This window comes from Hippopotamus amphibius, chromosome 3, assembly GCF_030028045.1.
Source record: "Hippopotamus amphibius kiboko isolate mHipAmp2 chromosome 3, mHipAmp2.hap2, whole genome shotgun sequence".
In the NCBI taxonomy this organism is placed as follows: domain Eukaryota; kingdom Metazoa; phylum Chordata; class Mammalia; order Artiodactyla; family Hippopotamidae; genus Hippopotamus; species Hippopotamus amphibius.
Window position 1 is genome coordinate 149,388,041 of NC_080188.1, and position 16,395 is coordinate 149,404,435.

The window sequence follows — 16,395 nt, forward strand, 5'->3', positions numbered from 1 at the left end:
TGTTCATTAAATCTTTGGTAGAATTTACAGTAAGGCCCCTGGGGCCTGGAGTTTTTTCTCATTGTTGGGAGATTTGTAACTATGAACTCAGTTTCTTTAATAGTTAAGGGACTGTTCTGGTTATCTGTTTTTTCTTGATTGATTTTGATATTTTATGGCTTTCAAGAAATTTGTCATATACGTTTTCTAATTTATTGGCTTAAAAATGTTTGTAACATTCTCTTTATATCTTTATAGTGTTTGTTGTATATGTAGTGAGGGCTTCTTTTATTCCTGATATTGGTATATTGTTTTTCTGTGTTCAAATTCATTAATTCTCATCTTTATTATTTCTTTATTCTCTTTCTTTTGAGTTGATGTTGCATTTCTTTATCTTCTTTAGGAGGAAGCTAAGATTATTGGCTTGAGGCCTTTCTCTTTTTCTAACATAAGCACTTGATGTTATGTTTCTATCTAAGGACAGTTAGCCATGCTTTGCAAATTTTGATATGTTTTTTTTCATTTCAAAATATTTTTAGTTCCTCTTGTGATTCCTTCTCAACTCGGATTATTCAAAAGTGTTGTTCACAATTTCCAAGTATGTGGATTTTCAGACATCTTTCTGATATTGATTCCTAACTATCTTATGGTTGGAAAACATATTTCATATGAATATGAATCCTTTAAAATTTATTAAGATTTGTTGTATGGTCGAGAAAATGGTTTATCTTGGTGTATGTTTCATACACACTTGAAAAAAATGTGTATTCCACTTACACTGCATAAAATATTCTACCATTATCCATTAGGTCAAGATGGTTGACAGTGTTGTTTATGTCTCCTATATTATTACTGATTTTCTGTCCACTTGTTCCATAAGTTACTGAAAAAGGATTTTTGAAGTCTTTAGCTATAATTGTGGACTTGCTTGTTTCTCTTTTTAGTTCTGCTTCTTGTATTTTGAAGCTTCAGTGTTAGTTGTGTATACATTTAGTATTGCTATGTCTTCTTGGTGAATTTACCCCTTTTTCATTATGAAGGGTCCCTTTATATTCATAGCATTAGTTTTTGTTTTGAAATCTACTTTGTCTGATATTAATATAAGTACTCCAGTTTTCTTTTGAATTTGTATAACTTATTTTTCCCATCTTGTTATTTTTGACGTATATCATTATATTTAAGTGGATTTTCTCTTAGACATCATGTAGTTGTCTTGCCTTTTTTTTTTATTTTAATGTGTGAGGATTTTATTTACAACTTTATTAGCAAAAAAAATTAAACATAGGTTACTGCAGCTGATCCTGTCAGATTAAGGTTCCATTTTAAATTGCCATCAAATTGTCTAAAGATATATAATCCTAAATCTGCAGTTTTCTTTATGAAGTACAGTGCTCATATTTTCGGCGGTGTTTTAAACATATAAGTACAAAGGAAATAAAATCGCTCGTTAAAAACTGTGTTAAATGAAGTGTATTTTAAATTTAAGTTTATGTTGTCCTTGTAATAATACATGCCCAAAGAAAATCAGAAGCTTGAAGGGCAATTGCACTTCCTACCTCCATGGGCAGTTAGAACAATCAGTCATTTTCGATTTATCAGCAACTACTCTGAATTTACTATGAGATGTAGCCAAAGTCAAAATAGAAGAGTTAGGGAGGATATTCCTTTTTTGGAGGAGGTTAAGCCCTCCAGAATCAGCATGGAAAATAAACATCCTATTGAAGAATTCTAGGTAAATTTCAACCATGCTGAGCTGACTTAATGTTTTCATTGACTTGTCTGGTGTCATTCTTCTAAATCAAGTGTGTTTATGTTCTTTTAGAGCATCCATATCTTCTCCAAAAAAGATTTTCATCAATAAGAATAACATCAATGGCTCCATTTTTCTGTCCCTTTCCTTCGTTGTCTTCTTCCAAATCAGTTCTTTTGCCATTTTTAGCCCTACCTCCATAAGCTTTGCTTAATTTGTTTTTATCTCTTTCTGGAGTATATGTGCTGAAATCTTTCAAGATTGACTACAGTTATACCTGCCTCATCTACATCGCTCACTGAATCATCAGCCTCATCTCCATCTGTTCCCTGGGTGTAACAGGTATCGTTTGCTTCCTCCTCGTTATCATCAACCAGCTTAGTATGAAATTCAAACACCTCACAACCACTGAAAACTAGTGCCCACCCTGTTTTGAAGTCTGCTTTCCTTCTTTCCATTTCTTACTTGAGTTTATCAATCTTTTTGTCTTTTCCTTCCATATGAGAAAAGATTCTGGAGTTACTTTGACAGCATTTGGGCCTAGGACAGAACACTCTTTCGATTAGATCTTTGAATGAAATTTTCTGTTCTTTCTCTTCTTTCTTTCTATAAAAGATAAAAAATACACAATACAATGCAAATACAATACAGTACAAATCCAGGAGGAAGTGTATCACGATACATGCAGATATCTCCCCCTCCATGGCATACCCAAAGCCAGCCATATTTATTGTTTTCAGTAGCTTCAAGGAAATGTTTGCATACTATCAGTTATGGAGTTTTTCTTTTCTGCCTTATTGTGCTTCCTACTCACTGCTTCTTCCAGTTTTTTCTCATCCCAATTATCCATAGTTTATTTTTCAAGTTCTTCACTGCTTGCATCACATTTTCTCACCACAGTCAAGTCATGAGGAACTTTATACTTAACCTCCTTTAGTGCTTTGCCCATGCGTATACCACAGATTCAGGATCTGCACCTTTGCTTAGTTTTTGAGCAGCAACTACAGGTTTGAATAGTTCACTTAGCTCTTGCAATTCTCACTTCTTGTCATCCTTCTTCGGTTTCTCTTTGGCTTCCCTTTATGCTACCTGGTGTGGATTTTATTGACCAAATTGAACTTGAGGAGTGGCAGCCTTGATAAACTTTGTTACTTTGCTCCTTTCTTATTCTTTAGACCAAAAGTTTTGCCTCCAGTAATCTTTTTCTACTCCACCTTTTTGCTTCCCCCAGCCTGAGCATTGATTTCTTGATTGGGGGGGTGAGCATTGTGGAGACAGTTGGCACTGGCCAGACTTCAGCACAGTCGGATTCCATCAGGTGATCTGGACCTACGGCAGGAGGAGGAAGAGGAACACACAGCCACTGCCTTAGTCACTGCACCATACCTAGGTTTTTTCTTATTCATTAGATAATATATGACTTTTAATGGAATGTGCAGCCCATTTTTATATAATTCAATTATTGACACGGATTTAAATCTGCCATCTTGCAATTTATTTTGTTTTTTCTCTGCCATTGAATAGTTTTATGATTCCATTTTATTTCAGCTATTTTGTCTCATTAGCTATACTCCTTTTTTTTTTTGTTTTGTCTTGAGGTTGTTTTAGAGTTTTCCATGTATATGTTTAATTTATCACACTGTACCTTCAGTTAATATTATAACCATATCACTTTCAATAGCATATTTCTGTTTCCCCTTCTATTCTTTATGCTCTCGTTTTCATATATTTTACCTTCATGTTATAAACATCACAATACATCAGAATTCTGTTTAGCTTTAGACAATTATGTTTTAATGTGCTGAAAAATGCTTTATATTTACTACTAGTAGCACTCTCCTTTCCTTTATGTAGGTCCATGCTTCCCTCTGGTATCTTGTTTTGTTTTGTTTTTCTCTTCTTCACTATTTTTCTTTAGCCTTTATTCTAAATCTCATTTAGCTCCACGTCTAAGACATGATCTCCCTGATTTGGAAATATTCATGGGAAAAAGAATACATTTGAAGGAAATATAGGCTTGGAATTGATGGGAATGTGACATTTCAGAGGGGAGACCAATGTAAGAAAAAATAAAGTAGTGATGATTGAAGTACATGCAGTATGCTGAAACTGGGAAGAACTAGCAATTTATGATAGATGCAAAAAATGGAGAAGCGAGCCTGTTAATTTGGTATAATTTCTTGAAAGCTTAGCTCATGTTTGATTGATCCACCTACTTACCAGAATTATAAATCCTCAAGTAGGGGGATGACGTAAGATGACTGGACCTTTTCAAGTTTGTTCGTATAGACTTTCAGGCAGAAGAGTTTGGAAAAGGGAATCTCATTCAGAGACTGCTGCAATGATACAAGTGTTAAGCGGTAGAGTCCAATGAAGCAGAATGAAGGCAATGAGGAAGGGAAAAAAATGTGAATTCTATAGATGTTTTAAAGAAATAAGAATTAGTAATCTAGTCTGACAATCCTGGGGAAATGGGAGAGGATTGTTGCTGGTAATATTTGATTTTAAACGGAATTATCTCAGGTCTAGAAATAGAGCACTAACATTTGGAAGTGAGAGCAAGAATCAGTAAGGGAATTCAGTTAAGTTGTGGGAATGGATTTCCTCTATAAAAAGGATGGGGTGAGACAATAGCTGAGAAAGGGAAGAAGAGTTAGGAAAAGAGACACGGGGAGGGAAAATATGAGAACACCAAGAGCTAGAATTGAGTATTAGAAAATATCCATGGTCAAGAATGGGAGTTAGTTTGAGGACACAATTTTGTAAGGTCTCTCAAGGTCCTTTGTGAAGTGTTATTTAAAAACTTACAGTGGCACTTTTCTGACTGAATCCTGACTTTCTGTTTTCTGGTTGAAAAATTCAGCATGAAGAGTTTGGCCAACATTAGTCATTGTTATTGTTTTCATAAGTAAAGCAAGGTTAGACAAGTATAACATAAACACTAACAGAGAAGAGAGAGAAGCTAAAAAGATGCTTCTAGGTAGCTTCACGTTAATATTCTCCTTATCCTACTCAAATGGTGGCCCAGTCTAAAATTTCAGGTCAAAGAAAGAGAAGCCACAAATATATACCAAATGTTCTGACAGTTTAACTTTAAAATTACTCTCTTCTGTTGATTGTGAGGCATTGCACTGAGGATATGCAAGACCACAGACAGCTGTCAAAACCAACGTTAGTTGTGATATGAAATGCAAATGGTTTAAGCTTTAAAAGTTCTCAAGTGGGTTAAAAACAAAATATAACTAGATGTTCTGTACAGGAAGCTCACCTAAAACAGAATTACACAGAAAAGTGGAAAACATAAGAGGATGAATAGAGGTTTAACAGGCAAATGTGATAAAAAGTAAACAGAGACAATTATAATTTTGAGGTAAATAGATTTCAACACATAGATATTAAATGGAAGAAGTCATTTTTGGCATAATGAACAATAGTATGACCTTTCACATAAAAAGTAAAATTTTTGCGCCAAATAGCATTTATGTGCACAAAACACTATTAGAAATACCAGAAGGCCTGATAGAAATACAGTTTCTTTCTTAATGTGGCAGAGGTTCATCAACTTTGTTGGTCTTTTGAAAGAGCCAGCTTGTGATTTTGGTGATTTTCTCTATCAGTTTTCAATTTTTTCGATTATTCATTTTCTTCTCTTTATTTCATATTTTATTTGCACTTTTATTTCTGTTTTCCTAAACTGGAAGTATAAATCATTGCTTTTAGATCTTTCTTTTTAGATGTATGATTCAATGCTGTAAGTTTTCCTATGTATACTGTTTTTACTGCATCCCACAAATTTTGATAGGTTGTATTTTCACTTTTACTTAGTTAAAATATATTTAAATTTTTCTTGAGACATCTTATTTGACCCATATGTTATTTATAACTATATTATTTAATCTCTGAGTATTTGGAGTTTTTAACTTACTGATTGCCAGATAGCTTTAACTTACTGATTGCCAATTTAATTCTGTTGTGGTTTGAGAGCATACTTTTGTATGATTTCTGTTCTTTTAAATTTGTTAAGATGGTTTTATGGCCTAGAATGTGGTTTGTCTTTGTGAAGAAGAATGTGTATTCTGCTGTTGCTGGGGGAGGTGGTCTGTAGGTATCAATTAGATCCAGTTGGCTGATGGTGCTTTTCAGTCTTTACTAATTTTCTGCCTGCTGGATCTGTCAATTACTGATGAAAGGATGTTAAAGTCTCCAACTATTATAGTGAATTAATCTATTTCTCCTTACAGTTCTATCAGGTTTTGTCTGTTGTATTTTGAAACTCTCTTGTTTGATGTATACACATTAAGCATTGTTATGTCTTTTTGGAGAGTTAACCCCTTTATCATTATGTAATGTCTCTTTATCTGTGATAATTTTCATTACTTTGAAGTCGGCTCTGTCTGAAATTAATATAGCTACTCCAGCTTTCTTTTGATAAGTGCTACCATGGTTTCCCTTTACTTATTTTTTAACCTGCAATTAATGCAGTCTTAGATCACATTAGCTTGTTTTTTGTTGTTGTTGAAGTATAGTTGATTTACAATATTCTGTTAGTTTCAGGTGTATAACACAGTGATTCAGTTATACATACATATATATATATATGTATACATATATATATATATATATATATTTTCTTTGTCTTCAGATTCTCTTCCCTTATAGGTTATTACAAAATTGAGTATACTTCTCTGTGCTATACAGTAGGTTCTTGTTGGTTATCTGTTTTATATATAGTAGTCTTAATGTCAACCTCATAATTAATCCCACCCTGCACCCCCTTTCCCCTTTGGTAACCATAAGTTTGTTTTCTATGTCCGTGAGTCTCTTTCTGTTTTGGAAATAAGTTCATTTGTAACTATTTTTTTTAGGTTCCATATATAAGTGATATCATGTGATATTTATCTTTCACAATCTGGCTTACTTCACCAAGTATGATAATCTCTAGGTCCATCCATGTTGCTGCAGATGGCATTATTTCAGTCCTTTTTATGGCTGAGCAATTTTCCATTGTATATATATATATATACCACATCTTCTTTATTCATTCATCTTTTGATGGACATTCCGCTTGCTTCCATGTCTTGGCTATTGTAAATAGTGATGCTATGAACATTGGGGTGCCTGTATCTTTTTGAATTATGATTTTTTCCAAATATATGCCCAGGAGTGCAATTGCTGGATCATATGGTAACTCTATTTTTAGTTTTTTGAGACACCTCCATACTGTTCTCCATAGTGGCTATACCAATACACATTTCCACCAGCAATGAAGGAGGGTTCCTTTTATTCCACCCTCTTTCCAGCATTTATTATTTGTGGACTTTTTAAAATAAATTTATTTATTTATTTATTCATTTATTGGCTGCACTGGGTCTTCACTGCTGTGCATGGGCTTCTCTCCAGTTGCAACAAGCAGGGGCCTCTTCTCATTACAGTGTGTGGGTCTCTCATTGTGGTGGCTTCTCTTGTTACAGAGTACGAGCTCTAGGTCCATGGGCCTCAATAGTTGTGGCACATGGGCTCAGTAGTTGTGGCTCGCGGGCTCTAGAGCGCACACTCAGCAGTTGGGGCACATGGGCTTAGTTGCTCCACAGCATGTGGGATCCTCCCGGGCCAGGGATTGAACCCATGTCCCCTGTATTGGCAGGGGACAACCACTGCACCACCAGGGAAGTCCCAATTATTTGTAGACTTTTTGTTGATGGCCATTCTGACCAGTGTGAGGTGATACCACCTTGTAGTTTTGATTCACATTTCTCTAATAATTAATGATGTTGGGCATTTTTACATGTGTCTTTTGGCCACCTGTATGTCTTCTTTGGACAGCTACATTTAAAAGAATGAAATTAGAACATCCTCTAACACCATACACAAAAGTAAACCCAAAATGTCTGAAAGACCTAAATGTAAGACCAGATACTATAAAAATCCTGGGAGAAAACCTAAGCAGCACACTGTTTGAACAATATCTTTTTGGATTTGTCTCCTAGAGTAATGGAAAAAAATACAAATAAATAAATGGGACCTAATTAAACTTAAAAGACTTTGCACAGCAAAGGATACCATACACAAAATGCAAAGACAACGTGCAGAATGAGAGAAAATATATGCAAATGATATGACCAACAGGGATTAATCTCCAAAATATACAGTGCATATAGATCAATATCAAAAAAAACCCTACAAAAAATGGGCAGAAGATCTAAATAGGTATCCCCTTACTTTTAATCTCTTTGGTTCTTTATATTTAAAGTGGATTTCTCGTAGATAGCATATGGTTGGGTCTTGTTTTTTTTATCCACTCTGGCAGTCTTTATCTTTTAGTTGTTTTTTGACATTGACATTTAAAGTGATATTGATATAGTTGAATTAATATTTGTTGGTTGAATTAATTTTCTGTTCATTGTCCTGTTCTTTGTATCTTCTTTTGTGTTCTACTTTTTTTTTTTCTGACTTCCCTGGTTTTTAGTGAGTGAATTCTAAGACTGCATTTTTCCTTCTCTCTTAGCATATCATTTACACTTCTTGTAAACTTTTTTAGTGCTTGCCCTTGGCTTTGCAGTCTATATTTATAACTCAAGGCCTTTTTCAAGTAATACTATACCACTTCATGGATAGTACAAGTTCCCTGTAACATTGCTCTCATTAATTTCACTTATCCATAAGCTGGAATTATGGTATATATTGTTGGATTATTATTTTGAACACTTTTTTTTTTCTTTTTTGGGACGTGCTGTGTGGCATGCAGGATGTTAGTTCCCTGACCAGGGATTGAACCTGTGCCCCTTGCATTGGGAGTCTTAAGCACTGGACCACCAGGGAAGTCCCACTGAACAAATTTTTGTCTAATTGTTTCAGTTAAGAATACAGAAAAAAATATTTAATCTTCATGTATTTCTTTTTTAATGCTCTTCCTTTCTTTATGTAGATCCAAGTTTCTGACCTATATCATTTGCCTTTTTGATGAACTTGTTTTAACAGTTTTTGCAAAATAAATATATAAAAAAAAAACAAACAACAGTTTTTGCAAGGTAGGTCTCCTGGTGACAAATTGCCTCAATTTTTGTCTGGGAAAATCTTTATTTTGCCTTATCTTTTGAAGGATAATTTTGCTAGATACAGAATTCTAGGTTGATGCTTTTGTCTTTCAACACTATTTCACTTTACTTTTTTTTCTTTGTTTGCATGGTTACTGAAGAGAAATTCAATATAATGTTTAGTTTTGCACCTCTATAGATAAAGTTTTTTGCTGTGTAGGTGTGTGTGTGTGTGTGTGTGCACGTGCCACACTCACTTCTGCCTTCTCTCAAGATTTTATCTTTGTCTTTAATTTTCTTCAGTTTGAGTGGCTATGCCTATGGCTTAGTGTAGATTTGGGGGTATTTATCTTGATTGATATTTTCTGAGCTTCCAGAATCTGTAGTATGGTGCCTAGCATTAATTTTGGAATACTGTTATTGCTTCAAATATTTCTTCTGTTCCTTTCTCTCTCTCTCTTCTCATCTTCCCATTACATGTACATTACATCTTTTATATTTGTCTCACAACTCTTGGATATTCTGTTCTTTTTTATTCTTTTTTCTCTTCCCATTTCAGTTTTGGAAGTTTCTATTAACATTTCTTCAAGCTCACTGATTCTTTCCTTGGCTGTGTTCTGACTATTGGTGAGCCTATCAAACACATTCTTAATTTCTGTGATGGTGTTTTGATTGCTAGCATTTCCTTTGATGCTTTCTTAGAGATTCCAGTTATCTACTTATATTACCCATCTGTTCTTGCACATAGTCCACTTTAGTATACTGATCATAGCTGCTTCAAATTCCTGGTCTTATAATTTCAACATCTCTCTCTGCCATATCTGAGGCTTGCTCTATATCTTGAAAATATATTTTTTATCTTTTAGTATGTCTAGTAATTTTGTGTTGAAAGTCAAACATGTACCGATAAAAGAAACTGAGGAAACTGAGGTAAATAGGTCTTTAGTGGAGGTTTTATGTGTATCTCACTAGTTTATCAGGTCTGAACATACTTGATGGTTTCAGTACCTTTTTTTTTTAGGAGATAGTCTACATAGATGATCATGTCATCTGTTTCCAACTTGTATGCCTTTTGATTCTTTTTTTTTTTTTCTTGCCTTATTGCATTGACTAGGATCACCATAATAATGTTGTATAGAGATGGTGAGAATAGACATTTAATTATTACTAATGTGGGGGAGATAGTATATGCATTTCCCCTTCTGATTATGATATTAGTTGTAGGTTTTTTTATGCATGCCATCTCTCAGGTTGACAAAATTATCTACTGTTTCTATTTCCTGAACATTTTTATTATGAATGGATTTTGTCAAATGCTTTTTTTCTCCATTCATTGAGAGAATTTTGTGATATTTCTACCTTAGTTTATTAATATGGTGAATCACATTGATTGATTTTCAAATATTATGCCAGTCTTGCATGCTAGAATAAACCTCTAACCAATCATGGTATATTATCTTTTTTATATATTGCTAGAATTTTGTTAGTATTTTGTTAAGGATTTTACATTTATATTCATAGAAATATTGGACTATACTTTCCTTTTCGTGTACTATCTCTAAGCACTGCTCTATCTGCATCATGTAAGTTTTCTTATGTCATATTATAATTTAATTTTTATTTCAGAATGGTTTCTAATTTTCCTTGTGGTTTCTTCTTTGACCCTATGAATTATTGAAGTGTGTTCTTTGATTTACAATATTTGGAGATTTGTTAGCTATCTTTCTAACTCTGTTGTTGTTAAGGGACGTTAAGGAACATACTTTGTATAATTTAAAACATTTTACTGAGATTTGTTTTGTGAAAAAAAATATGGTTTATGTTGATGAGTGTTTCACATGCATTTGAAATAACGTGTATTCTTTTGCTAGATACAGAGTTCTATAAATGTCAATTAGATCAAGTGGGTTAAAAGTTTTAGGTATTCTACATCCTTACTGATTGTTTGACTGCTTGCTTTTATCAATTACTAAGAGAGGTTAACTAAAATCCTCAGCTATAATTGTGGTGTTGACTAATTCTCTTTTAGTTCTATCACTTTTGCTTTATTTTAAACTTAAAGTTCAGTTCTTAGGTGCACCCAAATTTAAGACTGTTATAGCTTCTTGAAGTGAATTTCATCACTTCAAATAGGTTAGCCAAATTTTTTGGCATAAAGATTAGAGTGGATGTACATGAAATAGACAATAGAAAAACAATAAAGTCGATAAAACCAAAAATAGTTGATTGTTTGAAAAGATCAACAAAATTGATAAACTTTTAACTAGATTGACTAAGAAAAACAGAAAAAGCAAATATTAAAATCGCAAGTAAAAACATTACTACTGACTTCACAGAAATAAAAAGAATTATAAGAGAATAATATGAACAACTATACACTAATAAAGTGGATAACCTATATATAGTGAAAAAAATCCTAAAAACACACAGACTGCCAAAATGACTCAAGTAGCAATAGAAAATTTGAATAGACCTAAAACTAATAAGGACAAAGTAATCAAAAAACTACAATAAACAAAAGCCCAAGACCAGATAGCTTCACTAGAGAATTCTTCAAATATTTAAAGGAGAAATAATGCCAGTCTTCTCAAACTCTTCCAAGAAGTTGAAGAGGAGTGAATACTTCCTGAATTGTTCCATGAGGACAGCATTACCCTGATTGCAAAATCATGCAAAGACACTACAAGAAAACTATACGCCAATATCCCCAGTTAATACACAAGCAAAATTTCTCAACAAAATACTAAGAAACCAGTCAGCAGCATGTTAAAAGGACTATACATCATGATGAAGTGAGTTTTATTCCAGGAATGCAAAGATTCAACATACTAAAATCAATCAATGTAATAAGCTACTTTAACAGAATAAAGAAAAAACCCATGTAATCTCAATTGGTGCTGAAAAAGCATTTGACAAAATTCAGCGCACTTTCATGGTAAAAGAAACCAAACCAAAGCAAAAAACCATACTCAGAAAACTATAACAGAATAAAGAAAAAACCCATGTAATCTCAATTGGTGCTGAAAAAGCATTTGATAAAATTCAGCTCACTTTCATGGTAAAAGAAACCAAACCAAACCAAAGCAAAAAACATACTCAGAAAACTAGAAATAGAAGGAAACTTCCTCATCATAATAAATGCCACATATGAACCCACATGTCACACAGTCAGGAAAGTCTGAAGACTTTTCCCCAAAGATAAGAAGACAAGGATGCCTACTTTCAGCCCTTCTTTTCAGCATAATACTAGAAGTTGTCAGAATATTTAGAAAGAACAGGAAATAAAATGCAATCAAATGGGAGAGGAAGTAGTAAAACTATCTCTGCTAACAGATGACATGATCTTATATGTAGAAAACACTAAGGAATACACACACACCAAAAAACCTCTTAAAAACTAATAAAAAAAATCAGCAAAGTTGCAGATACAAAATCACACCAAAAATACATTATATTCTATACGTTAGCTATATCTGAAAAGCAGTTTAAGAAAACAATTCCATATAAAGTAGCAGCAAACAGAATAAAATATTTAGGAATAAATTTAACTAAGGCAATGTAATGTAACATGTATATGCTGCAAACTATACAACATTGCTTAAATAAATTAAGAAATGGGACTTCCCTGGTGACGCAGTAGTTAAGAATCCGCCTGCCAATGCAGGTTACACAGGTTCAATGCCTGGTCCAGGAAGATCCCACATGCTGCAGAGCAGCTAAGCCCGTGCACCACAACTACTGAGCTTGCACCCTAGAGCCCACGCACCACAGTTACTGAAGCCCACACACCTAGAGCCCGTGTTCCACAGCCACTGCACTGAGAAGCCCGTGCACTGCAACAAAGAGAAGCCCCTGCTCCCCACAACTAGAAAAAGCCCGTGCGCACAGCAACCCAATGCAACAACAAAAGACTCTTAGAAAAAAAAAAAATAATAATTAATTAAAGAAGACATAAATAAATGGAAAGACATTCCATGTTTGTGGGTTGGAAACAGTATTGTTGAGATGATAATTACTATTCAAAGTGATGTTACTGATTCAGTGAAATCCTTATGAAAATGGTCATATACAATCCTTTTAATATACTGCTGAATTCATTTGCTGATACTTTATTGAGGATTTTTGCGTCAATGTTCATGGAGATATTGGGCTATAGTTTAGAACATGCATTTCTTTTAAGGGAACTAATCAAACCTCAGTAGAACAAAGGAACTACAGTATATAACTCTGGTCATATTCTGTGATCACATTGTAATAAAACTTGGAGCAACCAGCAAAGAAATACTTCTCTAAAACCCAAATGTTTTAAAACCCAAATATTTAAAACAAACTTTATATAATTCATGGATTAAAAATAAAAAATAGGCACATTGGAAATCAAAATATTTAGAACTGAATAACAATGAAAGTTTGTGAAATTCAGCGTTAGAGGTTCTTAAATATTTGTATTGGGTTGAGAATGAGCAACAGAAAAGAGAGGTCAAGAATTAATTAGTTAGGCTTCCAAATCAAATTAGAGGAAAAAAGACCAACAACAGAATAAACCCAATGGAAATAAGTAGAACCAGATAATAAATATAAAAGTAAAAATGAATGAAATAGAAAGCAGCAAACATTAGAAAAGATCAAGAAAACAAAATTGCAGTTATGTAAAAGATTACAAAAGTAGATTAATCTCAAACAAAGTTAATCAAGGAAAGTGAAACAGCACAAAAAATATGAAAATGGAGCACAATACAGTACAGCAGTTAAAATATGATGCGACTACAATGAACAATTTTATACTGCTTCTGAAAAAAGAGTTACTGGATAATTTTAGAAAACTATAAATTACCAGCTGACTTAAGAAAAATGTGAAAACATATCTGTATCTAATCTTTAAATTAGTATGAAATCTATCATTTTTTCAACTGCAGTGTTGCCACCCCAATACTGAAATAAGTCAAACACAGATAAGTTTTTTAGGTAATCTTTATAAAACATTCAAAGAAAAGATAATTCCTATCAACAAAAGTATTTTATACAAGTTATTCCTGAAGAAAAAAATGTTATATACATCTGAAGTTTATGTTATAACCTTGATATCAAACACAGAGCAAGGCTCATATAGGAAAAAAATTATTGGCCATTTATGAACATAGACTTAAATTATCCTAAGTAAAGTGTTAAACAGTTATTTCCAACAAACAATGAAATATTGGAATATTTATGTTCTCATATTCATGTTGAACTTTTTTTCTAGAAATATAATTAGACTAAAAAATGTATTAGTCATTTATCATATTTAGAAATTGAGCAATCCACATGATCATCTCAATCTTTACAGAAAAACTTTTCATGAAAATGAAATTAGAAACTATTCATTATTTTTAAAAACATTGAAAACACTTTTAGTACCCTTAGAAGTAAATAGGTTTTTATAGTACATTAATTAATGATAGGGGCTTATTTTTAATTAATGATGGGGCTTATTTCTAATTAACATGTGGGCTTATTTCTGGGCTTTCTATTTCATTCCATTGATCTGTGTGTCTTTTTTGTGCCAGATTACTGTTGTGTTGATTACTGTAGCTTTCTAGTATAGTGTGAAATCTGGGAGTGTGATACCTCCAGCTTTGTTAAAGAACAAGATTGCTTTGGCATTTCAGGGTCTTTTATGATTCCATATGAATTTCAGGATTATTTGTTCTAGTTCTGTGAAAAATGTCATGGGTGTTTTGATAGAGATTGCATTAAATCTGTAGATCACTTTGGGTGGTATGACCATTTTAAACAATATTAATTCTTCCAATCTAAGAGCATGGAATATCTTTCCATGTCTTTGTATCTTTAATTTCCTTAATCAGTGTTTTCTAGCTTTCAGTATAGGTCTTTCATCTTCTTGGTTAAGTTTATTCGTAGGTTTTTTATTTGTTTTGATGCAATTTTAAATGGGATTTTTTTTTTTTACTTTCTTTTTTGATAGTTCATTATTAAATCTGTGGAAAAGCAACATATATTAATCTTGTATCCTGCAACTTTGCTGAATTCACTTATTAGTTCTAATAGTTTTTGTATGGAGACCTTAGGTGATTTCTGTATAAAGTATTATGACTAACATAAAAGAAATAAAAGCAAAAATAAACACATGGGACCTAATTAAACTTAAAAGCTTTTGCACATGCAAAGGAACCCATCAACAAAACAAGAAGGCATCCTATGGAATGGGAAAAAATATTTGCAAATGATATGATTAACAAAGAGTTAATATCCAAAATATATAAACAGCTCATATAACTCTATCAAAAAAAACAACACAATCAAAAAATGGGTGGAAGATCAGAATAGACGTTTCTGCAAAGGAAACATACAGATGGCTAACAGACACATGAGGAGATGTTCAACATCACTAGTCAGAGAAATGCAAATCAAAACCACAATGAGCGATCACCTCACACCAATCAGAAAAATCTACAAATAACAAATGCTCATGAGGATGTGGAGAAAAGGGAAGCCTTGTACACTGTTGGTGGGAATGTAAATTGGTACAGCCACTTTGGAAAACAGTAGAGTTTCCTCAACAACCTAAAAATTGGACTACTGTATGATCCAGCAATTTGACTCCTGGGTATATATCCAGAAAAAAAATGAAAACAAGAATTCGTAAAAGATACGTGCACCCCAATGTTCATATCAGCAGTACTTACAATATCTATTTTATACACACACACACACACACACATATTATTACTCAGCCACAAAAAGAATGAAATTCTGCCATTGGCAGCAACATAGATGGGTCTAGAGAATATTATACTTAATGAAATGTCAGAAGGCAAATACTGTATGATATCATTTATATGTGGAATCTAAAAAATAATACAAGTGAATATATATGCAAAACAGAAATAGAATCACAGATATAGAAAACAAACTAGTGGTTACCAGTGGGGAGAGGAAAAGGGGAGGGGCAAGTTAGGGGTATAGGATTAAGGAACACAGATGACTATGTATAAAATAGATAAGCAACAATGGTGTATTGTATTGCACCAGGAATTAGAGCCATTATCTTATAATAACTTTTAATGGAGTACAAGCTGTAAAAATAATGAATCACTATGCTGTACACCTAAAATTAATATAATATTGTAAATCAACTATACTTCAATAAATAAAAAACAAATAAGTTTTTATAAAAAGATTTTCTACAAGCATTATATTTACTGGTTGGATATTACAAATATTTTCTTTAAATGTGAGAACAAGTTAAGGATGTCTATCGATATCACATTGTAGGCAGTTTTTAATCATAGTTTGTAGCCAGCACAATAAGGTAAGAAAAAGAAGTAAGGGTATATGATTTTTAAAGGAAAAAAAAACTTAACAGATCTTTAACAGGGGAATATATAATAATTAAATTTTGTGCTTTACTTACAGTGGAATATTATACTGAATAAAAAATTAATAACTTGGACTTCAAGTATCCATATTGACGAATCTCAAGTATATAAGTATAAAAAGGCAAGTTACAAAGGATATTTAAGGAATGTGATACCATTATTACAAAAACTGAGAGTGAACTAGAAGACAATTATATTTATGACTGTGTGGGAGAAGAGTATAAAAACTTGCACGTCAGTGATACAAAGTAAC

The 16,395-nt window shown here is 32.8% G+C and overlaps 1 protein-coding gene across 8 annotated transcripts in view; it reads left to right on the forward strand.

The window, feature by feature from the left end:
* AKT3 (AKT serine/threonine kinase 3) overlaps positions 1-16,395 on the forward strand; it is a 363,328-nt gene that overhangs the window by 304,587 nt on the left and 42,346 nt on the right. Inside the window, exon 13 of one of the 8 annotated variants that reach the window (XM_057728156.1) lies at positions 1,967-1,993. The exons of the other annotated variants lie outside the window; for them this stretch is intronic. Coding sequence (XP_057584139.1) covers positions 1,967-1,978 — 12 coding nt within the window. The 3' untranslated portion in view covers positions 1,979-1,993. Of the gene's footprint in view, positions 1-1,966; positions 1,994-16,395 lie in introns of those variants that run through there. 8 annotated transcript variants of the gene reach the window in all.